The 14,158-nt window shown below is 39.4% G+C and overlaps 1 protein-coding gene across 6 annotated transcripts in view; it reads right to left on the bottom strand.

Annotated features, from left to right (window-relative positions):
* ROBO1 (roundabout guidance receptor 1) overlaps positions 1-14,158 on the bottom strand; it is a 415,896-nt gene that overhangs the window by 36,833 nt on the left and 364,905 nt on the right. For 2 of the 6 annotated variants that reach the window (XM_046003038.1, XM_046003039.1), the window contains 4 exons: positions 11,201-11,227; positions 9,738-9,780; positions 4,136-4,290; positions 1,288-1,623 (listed from right to left, as the gene is read on the bottom strand). In XM_046003038.1, coding sequence (XP_045858994.1) covers positions 1,288-1,623; positions 4,136-4,290; positions 9,738-9,780; positions 11,201-11,227 — 561 coding nt within the window. The remainder of the gene's footprint in view (positions 1-1,287; positions 1,624-4,135; positions 4,291-9,737; positions 9,781-11,200; positions 11,228-14,158) is intronic. The other 4 variants (XM_046003042.1, XM_046003041.1, XM_046003040.1 and 1 more) reach the window with 4 other exon arrangements.

Genomic DNA, 14,158 nt, shown 5'->3' with positions numbered 1-14,158 from the left:
AATAACCCATCGGTTTAGTTGCATTCTAGGCCTTTGTTACAGTTGACACACCAAGTCTGTGACAAGCAATATAAACAATACATAAGAGCTCTGAAGTATTTGTTCAGGGGCCTGTCAGAGCTTTCCAAAGTGCACAGTAAAGCCACATACCGAAGAGGAATGACGTAACAACAGCTGGAAAGCCCACCGCAAACTACAGGATTGCAGAAACTGTCCTCTCGTCATCATTGTCAGCCTTTGTCATGAGCTGGTGCAAGAGTCTTCACAAATATTTACTGAACTAGGTTTTACGCCAATCGAGTGTTTTCTCAAACTTCGGAAAAGGCTGGATGACTGTATTGTTAAATTTAAATATGTAACACTAACTCAATCAAATGCGATGTTTGTCTTCTCCAACTGTCATTCATATGCTTTATTTTTGAGGAAAATGGTTACAACTCAAGCCTAAAGAAAAGAAATCTAGGAAGAAATCTAGGTCTCTAATTATCTACAATACGATGTGTCATTTACCTGGATGCTTGTGCAAAATTGCCCTGAACTACTCATATTAGAGGATGCTCTTCTTTTCTTTTCTTCCAGATCTACAGCTTTGCAAATCATGTTATTAAAGCAGTAGCCTCAAGGACTATAAAGATATCAAATACTTACCTCGTCCAGCTCACACATATTATAATAGAGAAGCATTTCCCTCAGGCTATAAAATACTATTCCACTGTTTACCATTTCACAATTTACTTTAGGTTCTATCCTGACAGACTTCAATCAAGTCAACCAAGATGATTTAGGTTCAAAAATCATACATTGCAGCAGTCTTAGTGACCACACGAGGTAGGAGAAATTCAACAAATTGAACCACTTCTTCAGTGCAAGCTTAATTTAATTATTTTTCCTCAGTTTGATACAAAAATGCCATTCGCTTATATGACCATGTAGAAGCAATTATCTTCCATTCTCGAGTGGAAAGAATGGGATAGCCTATTTATTTAAAATGTGAGGTATTGTGACAGTTGTACACCCGCCTTATGAATAAAAGATTACGCTACGCAATCCCTCACCTACGATTAAATTTAAATTCATCTCGAAACCATTTGAAAATAGTTTTATATTATTATAAAATCAATTTTCCGAGGTTATTGTTGTGCTAATTAACTCTTTGACACTGGAAACTTCGAAAACAAAGAAATAAGGAAATGCAAGTAACAAAAGAAAGATTTCATTTGCTCGTCCCGCTGAAAGGTTAAGGGCAACCGAGACGGAAAAGAAGGGAATAAAGGCAGAGCTCTTCACCTTTGTTCAGTTTGTTCTGCTCCATGATGTTATACTGAATCGGGGCCACTTCCTGCTTCTGCTGGGCGGGCGGTTTCCAGTGCTTCTCGCTGGAGTCCCCACTGCCATTGTTCATGTTGTTGCTGAGGTTTGACTGGATGAGCTGGGTGGTGGCGTAAGGCGTGGGCTGCCCTGATGGATTGACAAAACGCCCATCCTTCAGATTTGGGCTATTGAAGGTTTTCATCTCATTGATTTTGTTACTAAGGTCCACATCACCATAAACAGTTGACTCAGGGAGCATCAGATTTGTTTGTTTGTTTTCCAGTTGGTTGTTATAATTGGCTATACAATCCGCTACGTGCAACGGAGAGGAAAAGAAAAAGTCATTCTGCATGGTCATTCTTTTTAGATTTTCTGTAAGTAGCTTCGTGAGGCACAGTAAAATTGTTACGTAAAGTAAAAGGGGCTTAAACATGATCAGTAAAAAGGGCTCGGTATTCATGGGTACTTTCTGAAGAAGGTAATCCAAAATTGAGGAAATGAGAGGACACGGAGCAATTATATAGGGACTAATTTTGAATTTGAATTTAAGATGATTTTCCTTTAACAACCCCATTAATAAAAATTTCACCTAAATAATATTCATGTGCCACATATATATTTTCTAGTATGGAAGTACTGACCTCGCTGAAGCGACCAGTTAGTTGTTGAAGCAACAGAACAAAGCATGTATGCGGAGAATCCAGACCAACAGTAGGGGAGAAATCTGCCTACCCGTCCAAGAGCTTGAGATTTTTAATATTTTACCAAACTAACTCTATCAAAAGATATGAGGGACAGAGGTAAAGGGATAGTAAATAGCGTGTATGGAAATTTTATTGAATCTTCCCTTGGTCACTTAGGATAATCATTATCAGGGAAGGATAGTTCATAATCATTTTTTCGTGGTTTCATAAAGACACCCCAAGAAGTATAAAATGACAATAATGATGATAAAACGAACCACAAGTAGCCTGAGTAATTTAATCAAAGAAAGCCTGAAATAATATCTAATTTGTCTACTATTTCAACTTCCCTCTAATTTGCTCCTCATTGGAGTATTAGGAAATGAAATAACTGATGGAATATTTAAAATTAAATAAATAGAAAGATTTAAAGTCTGCAGTTGAAAATATTAAAACAGCAGGAAGAGCTAAAATCAAAATTTAAATGAAAACAATTTTAAATTTAAAAAAATTTGTCAAGTTACAATGGTTAAAAATATCATTATTTTATCCATGTAGTTCATGGTGGCACCCACATTAACAGCTCACCTCGAAGAGTGGTTTTCAGCTTGATAGGCTGATGAAAAATTAACACGGCTGCTACTAAGGATGTCAATGTGAATATAATCTTAAGAGAAATATGCACCTTCTCTGTAATATGGAACTCAACTAATCCACATTTTAATAATAAATGAGCAGGGAACATGAATATTTGACTCACCTGGACTTTAGTCATTCTGATTTCTAATTTCTAGGTAACCAGGCCATATGGTTTTGCCAATTTCATTTTTCTTTCCTAATCTTTCTAAACGAGTGTGATTCCATAGAATTTTCTGAGATAAATGACATGCTCTGTTTTGCATTGTCCACTTTGGGAGCCACCAGACACATGTGGCTACTAGACACTTGAAATGTGTCTAGGGCAAATGAGGAACTGAAGTTTAAATTGTATTTTGTTTCATTTAACTGTAAATAGCCACTTGTAGCCAGAGGCTACCATATTAGACAACACAGCTCTACCTATTAATCTAAATGGGTATTTCCATCTTTTGTCTCTTACAGGGCTTAACACAGTCTTTTTAAAAAATCTGTAATCATATGAGCATTTATCTGTATAACTAGAATATGGACCTCTGGAGAACAGGGACATAGTTACATGGATAGGTCATATCCATATCCATATTCATATCCATATCCAGTGGAGACTCTGGGCTTGTTTTAAGGCTACACACAGACTATACTATGATTTGTTTTTTATGGAGCATAACATCTTCACTTAAATGCTATCTTCTACTTCCCTTTTCATCAGTTCCACGGGTTATTTTAAATCTCTACTCTTATTTTTTGATTCTTTATGATTCTTTTAATTATTTCTCAATTGGGAATATTGAAAGTTTTCACTTTGTTTTGTTTTTTTGCCAGAAATCATAAGTAATTTTCTGTCACCCCTCTCAATATATCATACTTTACATCCATATTTTAATAATACGTTTGGCATGAAATCTTAATGAAGTAATTCACTCACACATATTTCTGAACCAAAAACACACAATATAAAATAAAGGTATGCACACACACCTGGAAAAGACACGTATGTGTTATGTCCTCGGGATTTACTTGTATACAATAAAAATCTGGGAATTTCAGTTTTCATTTACAATTTTTTATTAGTGTGGTAGAGTGTCTATTCTCTTGGTCACTGCTGTTAAAGACTCTGGTTCATTCTAGAGACTTATAAACTTTTTGATCTGTTCTATTCCCCAAATCCTGAAAATAATTAATTACAAATATAAAGTATAAACACATACATCCTCATAAAGAGGAATGCTTTTGTGCAATTTCATTTTTCCTTGTTTATTCTGTTCTAGAGTTCATACTCTCCCTTCTCCCATTGCATCCTGGGAAACTCTGGTGGAAGGTGACGTGTGGCAGCAGAGGGATGAAGAAAATAGACAATCAGGGTAACCTGCTAGGCAACAATCAACACTTTATGAAAATGTTGACCAAATGTTCCTTTCTGAAGTAGGAAGAGGGGAAGAAATGCACCCTCTTTTGGCCAGTCCTTGTGCTTAGGCTTAAGGAGCTGTCTGCGCATCTCTAACCTGGGCGGCTGTAGGTGGTCAGGTTGCTATCACTGTTACCATTGCCTGCCGTGCAGCAGTTGATGGAGCAGTCATTGTGATTGTTGCCGGTGTTGGGCCACGTGTCTGCCAACCACGGCTGTGTGGCGGGTTCGCTGATGTTCAGAAGTCCTGGCCTAAAGGAAAAAAAAAAAAATATATATATATATACACACACACACACACACACACACACACACAGAGAGAAGTACATGTTTTATAAATAGCAAACGGTATTTCCCATTCAGACTTCCAACACAGTCTTCATCTCATTCTCACACATGACTTGGTCAGCTGTGCTGAATGCTATTATGATTCCTTTTATTTTACAGTTATTTTTTCAACAAGGTAACTGTGAGGTAATACAATGTCTTGAGAACTTCCCTCTGTGTACAGGGCCATCAGTGTGTAAACGGGCATAGTCGTACATCAGACTTACAACACTGTACTGTTTGCAATGCTCTACTTTGGCCGCAGTAACTAAAACTCCAACACGGAATCGAAACCATGGATCCCTAGATGTTGTGGTATTTGAGTTGCTGAACGAATACCATAGTGGAGACAATTTACATTCCTTCATTTTGACTCATGAAAAAACTCATGATTCTTCTTGAATGGAACAAGCTCCTTCACTCAGACAATGGATCCTTCACAGCGAACGCATTTGCATAATTTTCTTCAAAACCATGTTTCAGACAAAACAGTGAGTCTGGGGCCCTGAGCCTCATCAAGGTCTCTGTGCACAGCTCTGGAAGCCTGTCAGGACTTTCTGATGGTGACAGGGTAAACCACCATAAATCCCCTCCATAAACAAAGGAAAGCTACTGACTTAAATCTGGTAGAACGAAAAATGTCCACTGCAGGAAATATTAGTGTTCCTGTCTTTTTTGGCACAACAGACATTCATGCCCTTTCCCTGTGCTTTGGGAATGAAAAGTACACCAATGGCTATTAGGGGGAAAGCCCGGACCCCAAGCGCTGGAGTCGAAGACTAGAGTCCCAGCACGGCGTTCCTCATGTCCTTCTCCAACATCGATTCCATTTGATAATTCAGCGAAGAGGTGATGATGGCAAGATGGTGCTGTCAATCCACCGTGAACAGACCGGTGCTGCAGATTCTGCAAAGATTTGCTTCACGCTTTCATTTTCTTTGTCGAAGTGTGATAACCATGCTGCTCGTTTCCCCGGAAGCAAGAACCTGACACTTCACCCTTCGGGGTTCTGTGACGCACAGAGTCAACTGAGGAAACTCACTATTGCAAATGACGGCTATCTGAAGAATCCTTCCCTCCAAAGGAAGAAAATGGATTTACAATTTTTAGGTCTATAATACATATGCAGATGTACATATGCGTATATGTATCTATAATAAAAGATGAGTATTGGGGTGCCTGGGTGGCTCCGTGGGTTAAAGCCTCTGCCTTCAGCTCAGGTCATGATCTCAGGGTCCTGGGATTGAGCCCCACATCGGGCTCTCTGCTCAGGAGGGAGCCTGCTTCTCCCTCTCTCTCTCTGCCTACCTGTGATCTCTGTCAAATAAATAAATAAAATCTTTAAAAAAAAGTTTAAAGAAAAAAAGATGAGTAGTTTTTGCTGACATGTGAGGCATTGTTCTGAGTTCTTTATCTGTATCAACTCACTTAACTCTTAGAACCATCCCACAAGTAGTCACTACTATTTCCAGATTTTATAGGTGAGGAAATGAACTCCTCAGACAAAACGTTAGCTACACAAAGCGAAGGAATGGCAGAGGCTGGGATTCAAGCCCAAGTTCTCCAGCTCTGGAATCCACACTCGAATCCAGGGTGCTATCAACATACATATCAGGGAGTGCTGAAATCTCCTACTGTCATTAAGCATTTGTATAAAAGGAAGAGCTGGGGGGAAGTGTCTGCTGTCTCAAAATTCAGAATAACGCTGTTAAAACTGAGCAAATTTGTTACTAACGTTGTTTATAAAACCATGCTTTGAAGAGCCAATTTGCTGAACCATTGAAATTGAAAACATTTAAATGCGAGCTGCATCCCGGAATCTGAAGTCTGTATAGATGTTGGTTAGAGAAATTCTGCATCTAGTCATCTTTAGCTTTCCTTATTTTATTTCCTCTTGAACTTAAACCCAGTGTGATATCACTATAGAAGTTATTGAAAATAAATTTCCATATTTGACGCTGTGGAGATATTGTGGGACTAAAGGAGGGGTCAAGTGGAAATTTTTCAGTTCGACTTCCATGTTTCAAAAGGAACAGACAATATTTTTATGCTACCATGATTCTCTCAAAAAGCACTTTGGAAGTGAGTGTTTTGATATCATAAGTTGAAAGGACTTTCCATATGGATGGGTGATTTCCAACAGGAAGTAAGATTAACAATTCACATCCTGGCTTTGGTTTAGGCTTGTATTTGGAATACTAATTATTTGGGGAAGAAGGTGAACCATACGTTATTGACCCATAATGAATCTTAAAATGTCATGTGTATATTTTACAAGTCTCTGAGGAAGTCAAGGTCACATGCAGCTACCCTGATAAGGGTATTAGGGGCTTTTTGAAACTACCGATCTCATAGGCTATTTTTCTGCATTTAAGATGATCTAGTGTATACGAGACAGATTTAGCTGCCCAACAATAAGAAATTAAGCAGAGGTCAAACTCAGTGCTGGTTACAGTAATTAACAGGTGTCTAAAATATTTTTTTTACCATATAATATTAGAGAGTTGAATTTTCATACTGATATATCTGAGTTTTGCTTGTTTCTTCTTTGTCTCTTCAAAGACAGTATTTCAGAGAAAAGAAGACAGCGGGGCTCAGAAAACCCAAACTTTTCTTCCAGTTCATATTAAGGGGATAAATTTGTGCCACAAAGGAAAAGAGGACACTGCATTTAAGTAACTATGTAGTAATTACTTCCATTTCCTCGGCTCCTTCTACATCAGATACTCCAATCACTCACTCACTCAAACAAAACAAAACAAAACAAAACAAAACAAAACAAAAAACCCATCTGAAATCCTAAACCACAAAATAAAATACTAGAGGGTCCCAGGGCTGGAGAAAATAGTAAGGGGGCCTGGAAGTAAGGGTTGCCTAGAAACTGTCCCCTCCTTCCTTTAATTCATAGCCTAGAAGAGCTCTGATGTCCAGGAAGGAGCAAGGGATATGCATTTCAAAATACCCTTTTGGCTCCAACGGCCAAAGGGAATTACTAGGAAGTAGTCTAACGAATTAGGTACATAGGACTGTTGGGAGCTTAGGCGATGGATGAGGCAGGAGAGCTGAAGTATTGGCGTGAAACAGGTCTGGGATAGGAAAGGGGGTGGAAAGCAGGGTCAGCAAAGGCAGGGATGGAGGCAGAAGAAAGGATGACTTGAAATTTTCCCTTAGGGACCATCAACTAAATGAGGCTGGAGGCCCAAAGCGGGCTCACTACTCTGAGATCTGCGAAGGAAACCAGTGTTTAAGGGATGGACATGAGAGGAGAGAGTGCAGGAGACTGGGTGACTGCCCCTTTTTTTGCCACACGGAATCGGAGAACACAGACATACATGCGTGCACACACGCGTACACACACACACACACCCAGAATCCCCTACCCACCCGTGCAAACACACACTCTGGCTAGGAAATAAGACCTCTTCCTGATACACTCCTGATCCCTCTTATCCTGCTCTATTTGTTCCAAAGCACACATCGACTGCTGATACTAGGGTTGACTTTTTAAATGCTTATTATCTAACTTATATCTCCTGCTCTTCACGTAAGGTTCACAAGGATGGGAATTCTTCATGACTTGCCCACTGATGGATCCCAAGCAACTACCATGTCCCATGGTAGACATTCAATAAATATGCCTGATGAACAAATAAATTGAAAGTTGCTTATATGACCATCCTTTTGAGCATGGACGCTAAGATCTTTATTTAGCTATTACCTCTGTAACATGCCAGCATCTTTCATCATTTCATTTGGCACAAATGTCTTTCTTATTTGGTACTTGAAATACAGAAGATTCACTGTTATTCTCTTCTTGAATTTAAACAGTTAATTCTGTATGGTAACAGCAAAATTCCAAAAAATAGCTCTGTCTGTAATTTTCAGTTCGTAGTTTGTCATTTTCCATTCCTGCTGTAGAAACTTGCATTGGGTACTCATGGATTCCTTCCATTAGGTTCTGTATGGTCATTTGCTCTAGCTGGCTTGTAAATCCATTTGGAGCAAGATCTGGAGATATTCTATGTGTGCGTGCGTGCGTGTGTGTGTGTGTGTGTGTGTGATGCAGAGAGAATGTGTACGTGTGCTCATCCACAGAGGCTAGTGCAGAACACACAAGATGCTCAACCCTCATTTTATGTGCTCTGATTCACGTGAAAGCAGAGTCTACAGCCATGAGCCTACACATGTAGACAGGTGGTCATAACAGTCAGGCATTCCAGAACTATCCACGAGAGAATGTTGTTATGCCACAGGCTGTTTCATGAATATCTGGGCTATGATTTCGAAGGAATTTCCCTGGAGACAAAAAAGAGTCTGAATCAAGTGAATTTATTCCTTATGAAGACCTCCCCAGCTTTTGGGTCTTCCAGTGGCTGGCTTGGTTTCTCAGGTATGGAAACAGTAAGCTAGCCCCGGTACCCAGGAAGGAAACATCACTGCTTGTTGCCATATTCGTACAACCTTGGCAGTCAACACTTTCTTAAAATCACTCTTTGTCGTATGCTAAATTCAGTCATTGTGTCTCCGTATGGCATGCTCCTTGGATTCAGAAATAACACCTTCCTCGTTTTTGTCTTTTCCAGTTGCCAACATACGATCCAGCTGGGCAAAGCAGAACACTCAGTAAGCTAATTGAATTCAAATTAGAAAAGGGTTTTGATTGGAAGTTTTTTGTTCTTCTACCTTAAGCTAGATGTTGCTGGTTTGAGGGGAAAAAACATCATCTTAATATAGAAAATCCAGAAGCTTGGCTCCTGTAACATATACCTTTTTCAGCTCTTTTAAGCTGCCTGTCACATCAATTTGTGATTTCTCTGTGAATATATTAAAGTTCACTGAATCATAATTACAAAAAATAATACATATAGGATTGAGGTTCATTTTAATTAGAAAAGAAAATCTCTGTATTAACCAGCTATGTAGGTTTCTTGTTGTATTTCAACATAGTCCCCTGTAAAAGGAGAGCGGAATTCACAAGAACAAACAAACCTAACCTATAACCTATGAGCAAATGCTGTATTCAGCAGATTTTCAAATGAATACTTTTTCTTTGATAGTATCTGTTAACTAGCTATATTTCTTAATCTTCATAAATGCCATTGCTTAATTACTTGAACTCCTTTTAATCATCGGCTAAAGCAGCAAGTTTGTCTTTCCCGGTTAAAGTGCGCCCTCTGGTGTTCATTCGCTGAGATGCAACGGCTTCCGTCCATGGCATTGGCGTACTAACAACCTTGGTTCTACAGTATTTCTAAAAGATTGGAACACATTTCATCCTTACACCTTATGCAAAGAAAGTGACATCACTGAGGAAGACAAGATGAGATACCTGGAATTCCCTTTAGCATCTACAAAACAAGCAGGATAATTACCTCCCTCCACTGCTCACAGCTTCACCTCCTCTCTGATAAGTTACTAGAATGTTACAAAAAAAAAAAAAAAAAGACAAAGAAACAATTAATAGACATGTTTACATTTATAAAATTGAAAGTTATTACATCCACCAGTGTCTTTCTAAAATGGAATGCTTTCTCACTTTCTACTGAGAAGCATTGCAAAACCATCACAGAAAGTGGCAGGTTTCCGATTCAGCTAGTTTGTTTTAAGATTATATAGAACTAAATATGTTACTCTTATTTTCTTAATGTGCCAATAAGGTTGAGAACTAAGTAAAAGCAAACTTGAGTACATTCTTATTAAATATATTACGATTGTTACATTTGCATTCTCATAGTTTTCTATTTTGAATTTATTATTAGAGCCTATAATTGCACGATTTATATATATATAATTAAAAACTTAAATTTGGGGAAAAAATGGCAAGACTATTGTCCCAGAAGTATGAATACCAGTAAGACAAAGATAAACGTTAAAGTAAACCTTCTCTCCCTCTACACACAGATGTATGCCATTAATTAATATGACCTATGTTTTTTATTGTGGCTTACAGAACCCCCTCCCATTATATTTTCACCAGACATGTTTATATATATATAGTGACAATACATTTAAATGCTCTTGAAAGCATTCTCAGCCTAATGAATTATGGGTGTAAACATTTAGCAATAACAAATACAGATTTGCACACAGTTAGGCAAGGGGTTAAGATGATTAGCTTTTCTGTAAATACAGACACATTTTCTAAGAAGAAATAGGTTTCTAAAAGCTGCCAAATTCTGCTCCTTAGAAGAACTCCAAACAGGGAGTGTGTTAAGGAGAGATAACTGCTTCCAGTGATTACAATAACTGGATTAAAACCAAGGAGGCAAGGCTTCAGGTACACTGTATATTAAAGGTGATGTGAAGGAAGAGGACCCACTTTGAAAGAAACCGAATAGAACAAAATATTAGGATTCTGACTTCGGGAAAATACAAAGTTTTATCTTTCCCATGTGCTGGATATTTTTGTTCCCCTTCAAAAATGTTGACTCTATGGACAGAGCATGGCAAGGGAGAGAAATTTTCACTGGGAAACGTGAACGCTTACATTAAGGGGGGAAAAAATGGACTGCCAAGTAGGAAATAATCAATAAGATCATTAGCATGTTAAATCATGCCGAGGGTGGAAACGGAGCGTCTATCTTACGAAACACGTGCGCGCCAGGCCAGGAGGCAGCGTGGAGTCGTGAATACATAACTGTATTACATGGGGGAAAAGCAACACCAACCATTTCTACTTTGCATGCACGCCTGACGTGAGTGAATGAAGTATTGCATTCCGTCTTAAGTCCTTCTCCCCATCTAACTTCAGAAAACGAAATAAAAACAGAAACACAACAGTACAACACATGCCAAACTGACAAAGAAGAGGAGGAGGGTAAGTGCAAATATATACCTGTTGGTGTGAAGGTAAAAGACGGGACTGAAAAATCAAAACAAAATATAAACCAGTTATTAAGCTGAAGAGAGAAAGGGAACATATCACATTAGTATAAATCAAGCAGACAGCTGAACATAAAACAAATGTAAATAACTAAGCCAAGAGTTCTGACACTCTGATATAGGAGTAAAACCAAATCTGAGGTGGAAGGAAGAGGCTTGTCTCTACAGGTACCATCCTGAAGTGTCTGGCGTGGGAGTCGTGCTGGGTTAGCCTGGGAATGACCCTGCTAAGTTTAGTCACAGAGATGGCGCTCCCGGCCTTGGGACAGACAGGGATCCTCTGCAATTAATCATCTCCAAACATAGGCTGATGGATGCTCAAACAAGTATTATCAGGGTCTCGCTTGAACCTTATCTAGAGATCTGAAAGTAACTGCTTATTAACGTGGACTAATAGGTGTGCTTAAGTATTCATCATTCAGAGAGAGAGAGTCAGAGACAGGAAGGAAGGAAGGAAGGAGGGAGGGAAAGAAAGAAAGAAGGAAAGAAGGAAGGAAGAAAGGAACACAGGGAGGGAAGAAAGAAGGAAAGAAACAACTGGAACAAAGGGAACCATAAAACCAAACTGTTTCACTGCTGAGAAATGCCTGACCCCTTATCATATAAACAGTGTAATACTAGGTTTTTATCATTATAGAAATTTGTGAATGGACCGGAAAATATGGGGAGTTTTAAACTTCAATTTTTCCATTACAGTTTACATTGAGAAGCTTTCTCTGAGTAGGCTGTGCAGTTTTTAAATGTCACACTAGAAGCTAAACAATAGAATGATAATACCCCACTGAAAACCCTCACTCTCTCTGCAGTTATAAATCTTGATCTAATCAATAAGGCCTGAAATGGAAACGCAGACCTCAAAAGTGGCAAGCTCGCCTCCCTCCCCACTTTCTCCTATCTCCTCCCATTCCAGGGTGTTGAATACACCACAAACCATTTCCATGTCATTTCACGGAGGGAGGAGGCTGACTTAGTTTGCAAGCTCTTTGCGTTAATTTCAAGTAAACAGTTCCCCGGTCCAGAAAGCCGGGGAATCTTTCCTGCTCCTTTGAAGACTCAAGTTGGTGTTTAAGAAATCCTTAATACACACACACTGGACTACTGATCATGTACCATGGATCAACAAGCTGCCAAAAATGTATTTTCCACGGCACACTGGAATGTCTCCAAGATATTTACTTTAGGACTAGAGCCCTTGGGGCTCCACAAGGCCATGCTGGAGAATGCGGTGTGATGGTCACTTCCCACCAAACCATTGCTGAGCACACTAGAAGGAACACGGACAAAAACTTCAGTGCCGTTGTGCCCAACTGATACACTGGCTTTCCTTGGCAGCGCAGCAGGCCCTCCCTGGCTCAAGAACTCTATTGTGTTTCCTTTCAGTTATGTCTTTTCAGAGCTTCGACGTAACTTAGCCACAATCAAAAATTCCAAGTCATAGTCACAAGTCTTCATAAATAAATCAATCAACAAAAAGGCACATGTGAAAGTAAAGCTTTTCGAGCAAGAAGAGTGTCTGAACACTCCTTTGCAATCACAAGGACATAAGGAAAAGAGAAAAATATGAAAGGTCCTTGTCAGTCCTCCTAGCTAACTGCTAGCCCCGTGAAAAGCACTGCAGAGGACATGAAAAGAGGTCCCTCTAAATGAAATTTTTAATGGCTTGTACACCAAAGAATGACTTAATTTTCAAAGCTTCCAATAATAGAATCATCTCTTTTTGCCCAGTGATGCTGGTGCACCGTGTGGACATCCATGGAGAGGGATCCTGAGTGTTCTAGCGGAGGGTCTATCTACGGGTACATGTGGTGGGGGGAGGGGGAAGGCTAATAACACTCACTATTACCCAAAGTCACACGCTGGTTTGATGGTTTATAGGTCAAGAGGCTCTCTTATATCTATTTCTCTAAAATCTTTCACTTCATTTTTTTTTTTTTAATAATTACTGGCATTGTTTCTGGCATAGACAATTTAAGGTTTCAGGGGAGGCACTTTTTATTTCTTTAATTGGATGGAAGCAGAATTATGAAAAATTGCCAGCGAGGCAAAGCGAGGAAAGCAGAATCAAATGCTCACCAATTACATTTGTAATTATGTTCTATGATTTCTGCTTAAACACAAGCTAGTTAAAAGGACAATGGTATTAGTTTCATAGGTTTTGCACAAAGAGCTCACAGGCATTTGCCAGCATGCTTATAGTCCATTAGTGAAAGAAAAGGCATTTCAGAAAGGAAGGGGGTTTCATGTCACACATTCAGATTTCAAGACACTATAGAGCATTAAATTGTTATAACTACGCAGCTGCAGCCCCTCACAGCACCAAGAAATACAAGATTCCTGGAGCATTCAGGAGTCTCTACATCTCTACGTTAATTAGTCACTTTTCCTCTTCAAAGTCGATTTCAAAATGCAGCTCCCAACTCGCCCTGCCCCTCCCCCGCTCCATGACACAGGGACACCCACAAGCCCCTTCCCTGCACTGGATTTAAGTCAAAGGTTTTAGACAGTTGCACATGTGCCTGACATTGTTCTACTCTGGGGACATAACGAGCACCAGCTCTCCTGGCAGTCACCTCCACGCCCTCGTTTTCCATTTCACAGGCTACAGGGAAACTGACATTATGCTTCATCTCTAGACAGAACGCATATCTGCAAAAAACGTTTTTAAGGATGCGAATGCCACAGCAAATGTATGTATGTCCATGAAGGGACGTCTGCATGTCCGCAGTGGAGAGGCACATTCATGTATTTTCACCGCACGGGTGATGAATTCGTGTTGACTCTTTCTTGCCAGGACCCCTGTGACTGCCAGTACAAATATTTTAGACTGCTGTCCCAGACGGTTTTCTAAGCTTGCAGGGACGGTCAATAGAACTCATTGAGAAAAATTTTGAGTTCTGACTTTGCCATATAA

The sequence above is a fragment of the Meles meles genome, chromosome 4 (genome assembly GCF_922984935.1).
Source record: "Meles meles chromosome 4, mMelMel3.1 paternal haplotype, whole genome shotgun sequence".
Lineage (NCBI taxonomy): Eukaryota > Metazoa > Chordata > Mammalia > Carnivora > Mustelidae > Meles > Meles meles.
Note: the sequence above shows the minus strand (reverse complement) of the source record. Positions and strands in the feature narration are given on the sequence as shown.